The sequence below is a fragment of the Poecilia formosa genome, unplaced genomic scaffold (assembly GCF_000485575.1).
Source record: "Poecilia formosa unplaced genomic scaffold, Poecilia_formosa-5.1.2 Scaffold102, whole genome shotgun sequence".
NCBI classification, from domain to species: Eukaryota; Metazoa; Chordata; class Actinopteri; order Cyprinodontiformes; family Poeciliidae; genus Poecilia; species Poecilia formosa.
This window is the reverse complement of record NW_006800041.1, coordinates 350,600-357,182: the sequence shown is the minus strand read 5'-3', so window position 1 is coordinate 357,182 and position 6,583 is coordinate 350,600. Positions and strand designations below refer to the sequence as shown.

The 6,583-nt window shown below is 37.0% G+C and overlaps 1 protein-coding gene across 2 annotated transcripts in view; it reads left to right on the top strand.

Annotated features, from left to right (window-relative positions):
• Positions 1-6,583, top strand: part of mdga1 (MAM domain containing glycosylphosphatidylinositol anchor 1) — a 175,182-nt gene that overhangs the window by 106,598 nt on the left and 62,001 nt on the right. For both annotated transcript variants that reach the window (XM_016674831.1, XM_007559058.2), the window contains exon 5: positions 5,971-6,167. In XM_016674831.1, the coding sequence (XP_016530317.1) occupies positions 5,971-6,167 (197 nt within the window). The remainder of the gene's footprint in view (positions 1-5,970; positions 6,168-6,583) is intronic.

Sequence of the window (6,583 nt, the reverse complement as noted above, 5' to 3'; positions counted from 1 at the left end):
CACAAGGTAGTGAACTTTTGTACTGAAGCAATCATGTCTCCTTTGCCTCTCCTCTCCATCCACACACACACACACACACACACACACACACACACACACACACACACACACACATACATACATGCACCACACCTCCTCCATTAAATGCTCACTCGACTGAACCTGTCATCTTCCCTTTGGTCTCTTAATGGCCATCTACTTCTGGAGACCTATTAGAGTACGGGACATGTTATTGGAAATCAAAGAGGATTTGGAGTCTAGGGTGTCCTCCTGCAGGGAAGACTGACCAGCAGAGGTCAACTTGTTACAAAAACACACTCACAGCCCATATGGATTGGCTTTGACAATCGTACATCATATCAGCGTTAAGATTGTAAAACAGCAATCAAATTTTAAGTCAGTAAAATATTTGTTCACTGCTGCAGTATGAATATTACAGAAACGTTGTTGCTTTTATATACTTACTGGGCAAGTTTGAAATATGTGTCATTTAAACTGCCATGAGCAAATTTGAAATCCATATTTTGATATGCTTAAAATTTGATATTCACACTTTTTTCTAAAGATTTTGAAATTACAATATCTTGAATGTCCCAATATGACTCATAAAGTAATAAAAAAGAAACAAAATGCTTAGTCTTCTTAATAATTAAAGCCAAAATAACAGACCAAAATGTAATGTCCTCAAACCCAGAAGAATATGCAGTATAACTAAAAACATAAGCAGGAATCATAAAAAGGTATATCCAATTTACAGTAAGCTGTGAGCTTAGTGTTGGATACCAAGAGTAAATGTGATAAAGTATATTTTTCTTTCTAATGAATAAAGAGTTTCAGAGGAACTGGTCCACTGATCACACTTGCAAAATCATAGTGTTGGATTTTTCTGTTACTCTGAATTAATTTGTACAAAAAAAGCCAAAAAAAAAAAGCAAACTCTTAAAGATGTACTACCTTTATTTTGGTCTGATTTTTGGAAATCTAATTTGAGGTGTTACTTTTCCCTGCCAGATGTTTCTGTTAAGTTCTGGCAACTATATTTATGCATGCAAGAAACCAAGTCTGCAAATTATAACTTTTCGCCTTTTTCCTGAAAACCATGCCACAATCAACAACTTGATCAGCTCTATGCATAAGAGATATGTTGTACTAAGTGAGGCAATGGTGGTCACACCAGATATCAGCTGATTTTATAACCCCAAACAAAACTACACATTTCAAAGAGACAGTGTAGTTCCAACAGATGAACATAGCACCTTCAGGCAACTTGAGACTGTATGCAAGGATGAACCACACTTGTACAGGTCCTCAATTCCCTTTCCTGATTTGTCACCAGACTTGTTTAGATTTTCCAAAATGTCACAAAAGGAAGCAGCGTGGTTGGTCTTAAAATACATCCACAAGAGTGCCTTCATTTAAGTAAAATGTTGTGAAATATCAGAATGATAAGAAGCTGACAAAAAAGTCAGAAGTGTAGTCACTAAGTTTTTTAGCGCATCTAATAAACTTCATTCTAAAAATTATCTCTTAGCATTCTTTCATTTACCAAGTCAAAAATGATTCCAAGATCTTAACAACCATGAGGCACACACTGAGAGTAAAAAATGGGATATGTGCCTTTTTATGCTGTTTAAAAGGTCAATTTATTTCTACAAGATGACGGAGCATCAATCCTTATGCCACAAAGTGAAGCAGAATCCACCCAAGCTAAACTGCTAGTGTCACTGCAAAAATGCTTGCACATTATTTAAAGTCTGTAGTTGTTAATCTATTTTTTAAGAGTTGATATTATCACACCACACAGTGATTAACCTCCATTAATCAGTGTGGTGTTAAACTCAGATCAGTCAGATAAAGGGATTAATTTATTCCATTTCCATGAGACTTTGAAATACAAAATATAGAACCCTAATGGTCAAAAAGTGTTTGCATGCACAATAAAAGCTAGCCAATTTGCTGATTTATCCACACGTCTGTGTCCAACAATGTAAGGACCTGGGTCTAGGGGAGCACTAAAATGCCTTTGAGTCAGCACTAGCATGTGATGTCAAAGCAGAAAACAATATTAAGCCCCCAGAGCAGCTTGAAATTTGGAAGCTTAGATGCACATTAAAAGCTATGGCTAACAAAAGCAATGCAGTGCAATTGATCTAAGCTGTGTGCAAAGGCAGGACTTTGGGGAAATCAGAACCTTCATTAAAGTTTCATATTGTATTTCTGTACCCTTGCAGTTTCATCTTGTGTCTCCATTTACTTATGGGCCCAAACTGAGACTCACTGTGAGGCCTTGTATTATTCTGAAGGACCAGTATTATTACAATGATTAGGACAGCAAAAGTTGTATTTATTTATTTTTTTAACTAATTTTTATTCCTTCTTATTGTGCCTTACTGAGGTCATCTATGTAGATGGGGACATTGTTGGGTATAGCTTTGATAACAGTTTGAGTTTGAATATTTGTAAAGACTATTTTAACACTAAAATGTCTCTCTAGACAAGGGGACAATTATGCTGTTAAGATACTCATGGTATTTGTATTTATTTAAGTTTTTTTTTTCTTTTTCTGTCAAGTCTTTCAATTTCCTGATTCTTCATATAGCTAGTGAAGCGCAGAAATGTAAGTTTCTGAGCTTCACATCACTAAACTACCAGCGTACAGTTTATTTGTTAGCATCTTTGTTTTCACTGGATGCAAAACATACCGATTAAAATGCAAGCAGTACCGTGACTTACATGTCTCTGTTGTCACGGCGCTCCGGGACATGCGCAGTGGTTCTCTCTGAGCGGCAGAAGATGTAATAGAATTGCATTACATAAAATATAAATAAATAAAAAATCCGATGGCGACAGCTAATTCAGCAGCGCTTCGCTTTCACAGACGGTGAGACTACGTCTAACTTTTTTCGTCACTTAGAAAAGAAGCTTAAAGAAAGGTAAGCTCTGTTGACGTGATTTTAGCAAACTAGCTCTACATAGCTGCGATAAAAAAAAAAAAAAATAAAAAAAAAAAGTCGTCTCTCACTGCCTGAATTATTGTGCGGAGGTGTTGACTGAGGCGTCCCATATCTGGGACAACGCTGTGACAAAGTCTGCAAAACAGTGATGTTACATGCAGGAACGATCCGATTCTTCTGAACGGCTCTTTACTAAGAAGATAGGGCTGGAGCCTCACTGAGAGTCGTTCTTTATTCTTGTAATGCACTAGGCACACTGCAGTAGCTACTATTATTTCATTGATATTTATTTAGTTAGCGAATAAATCAATCAATCAAATTTTATTTGTATAGCACATTTCAGCAGCAAGGTATTTCAAAGTGCTTTACATAATTAAAATAAAAACAGCATGTGATAAACAGAAAGAGAAATAAAAAGCTGTAGAACTTTAGCTGAGACGCCGTCAACTGGGACTCCAACTTTAGCCAAAACTCCGTTTGACAAGGACTCTAACCTCTCGGCTTTTAAAATTCACTTACGTTTCTGTTGTTATTTCTGTTGTAAATAAAACACAAGAACGGAAGAGCATGCTCATTGCTCTTTGATTGTTTTCGTCACCTGTCATGGTGGCAGATATTACTGCCCTGTGCTGCCTGGCTTCATGCGGCGGGAAAGAGAGTGAGAACAGTCACGGTGAGCGCCTTGTGCCTCGTTACTTATTGCTTGTTGCTCCTTGGTCAGTGTTCATAGTTGAGCGTTGTTTACCATTAGGGCATTGCTTTAATTGCTATGTTTAATATTGCAGACAGTGGTGGTATCTGACATGGGTGACATGGGCAACTGCCCAGGGAGTTATCTTTTTAGGGATGGCACGAGACCTCTGCGGATTGTGGCACAGAGATGGAAGCAAAACAGAATGGTTTGAATTGATAATAATATAAATTTATTTTAGCTCTAAATATTTAATATCTATGTGTTTTTATGGAAATGTGGATCTTTAAGATCAATTTGAGAAGCAATTTTTATCATATTTCACATTTTATCGTGCCATGTATTGTGGGGCGCCGGTCTTGGTCTCGGACCCTAAAAGTCTTTGTCTTGTCTCGGTCTCGATACACTCTGGTTTTGGTCTTGGTCTTGACTTGGTGTCGGGTTAGGTGATCTTGACTACAACACTACTTGCTACTTTATTATTAAATTGAATATTATTTCAGATCTTTGTAAATCTTTTGTCCAGATTAACTTAAAAAGTGAACTATTATTGTTAGGTAAATTTTCTAAACTACAGAAAGGTAATTGCTGGGGATGCACAAATATGAAAATGTGGACTGATTTTGATTTCCAATATTAATACTGTTGTTATGGCAGTATTTACCGATATTTTATCAAATATTTTATTTTGATTATTCGGTTAATTGTCAGAATAATCAATAGATTACTTAATTACTAACATCATAGTTTACAACAGCCCTTATGTTTTGTGGACAGCGTGTGCAGCCCATTTTAAGCAGGGACATAAAACAATGTAGAATTTGCTCTCTGCTATAGTTCTAAAAATATTTCGTAATCATATAATGCCTGAGACAAGGTAGTCGAGTTGGAGGCTATATTTTTTGTTTTATATTTTGTGTCTCTGGTTAAAGACCCCTTGTTGTTTAATGCATTCAGAAATATTAGAAATACCTTACTGTGTAGATTCTTGGTGACTTCTTCCACAGAGGTTAAGTTAAGGTAGCATATATACACTCTGAAGAAAAGAGTGTATAAATAACACAAAAAATCTGAACCATATCCAAATCAAACATAAAAGAAGCTCAAAATTTAACGTATGCCACTTTTTGTAGTACCTTAGAAGTATTCAAATAAGTTGCCTTTTAAAATAAAGGTGCAGGTTTTGCCCTAAGTGACTGTTATTTAATGAAGTGGAGTTTTATTTGTAGACTTTACGTACAATTTTAATTGTGTTACTATATTTTTACTATGGAATTGGAAGCCTTGATTGTATTCTGCTTTAAAGCACAGCAGCCCGTTTGGTCAGGTTTTTGACTTCAATGAAATTCAGAGCACATTTTTCTATCCATCTGATATAAAGTAGTTTAATACGATGCACACTAGGGATGTATTTGTATTTCCTCAGGTTATCTTTGTCTGATATACAATTTTAGTTTGACGATTTGAAGCACTGAAATGGGAAAAAGGGTGAAAAAAGAGACAGGAATATATAAGGGGGCAGCAGTTTAAAGACACTGTAAGTTAATGACAGAAGTTAGGAAAAAGGAGATAAAGTAGTAGGAAAACGGTGCACAAAATGGTTTCCTTCTTAAATTCTGAAGCAGTCTAATTAGCCTGCACAAACTCTGAATTGCACAGACACAACCACACATAAAAGTCTACCTTGTCAAGGGGGAGAGGGAAAGCGTAAGGAGGAGAGGATAGAAAAAGGGGGAAGGATGGTGATGTGGAGCAAAAGTGGCAGTGAGTTTTGGAGGAATGGTAGAAACCAGGGAGAGCAGCCTCCGTGCTCATGACAGCAGCTGAAATCCATTCCACTTGAGGGAAAGGAAAACGGCACTTCCATGAAGGAAATACACAAGAAAAAAAGACATATGGGGGGGGCTGGGAGGGAGATTGGAAAGACAAGGCAGGAGAGAAATGACAGAAAAATGACAGGAAAAAATAGATAAATCTGGTGTGTGGGAGAGTCACAGCAAGAGAGGAAAAGGCAAAACACACAGACTGTTTAGACATTTGTGCCCATTAGAAATATTTGGGTGTTTGGATAGTTGTTGTAAGTGTGGGTGGATAATTCAATCAACAAACTGCATGTGATGAGCCAGTGTTGTGCCTGAGTTTCCAGGTCCCATCCTTGCCATTCACAGTTTTACCGACGTTTTGCACAGAGAAGTTGTCAGCATCAATAAGATGAAAATCAGTTTTAACTGAAATGAATATTTGTGATCCTCTGTTTATTTTTTATAATGTTTGCGAAAATAATAATAAAAAACCCTCTTTTTTTTTCACTGTTTTTTCTCACAGACCTAGATGTCCCAGTTTTGACTGTGCACCAGACGGTCGGCGATATACGTACAGGTTTCTACCAGGAGAAGACAGTATTCCTCCGCTGCACCGTCAACTCCAACCCTCCTGCAAGATTCATCTGGAAACGTGGTGCTACGGTCATCGAACAGAGCAAAGACAATGGAGTGGACATCTATGAACCTCTTTATACTCAGGTACACTTGAACAAGGTTTCCTGCATTTCTGAAACCATATGAGGCTGAGGCACAGGAGAAAGAGAAAAACCGCTTGCAATTGTTTGCTAGCTGCTACTTCAAGTGTCCCTCTCACATTGCAAAAGCCTTTTGAATTCTTGAAAGATTGTAGTATGTATGTTAAAGCCATGATGAAGACAGAAAATATATGGAACGCGTTTTGCTGGCCAGGTGAGACCAAAATTAATCTTTTTGGTCTACATGTAAAATATGTAAGGTAGAAAACTAATTTGAGCGTGCTTTTCCTAGCATGAAACATGGTGCTGGTAGCAATATGATCTAGGGTTTTTTTTTTCAGTAGATTCAGGAAAACTGGTCAGAATTGATACAAAGATGAATGAAGCTAAATACAGGACAGTAAAAAAAATCTGAAAAAG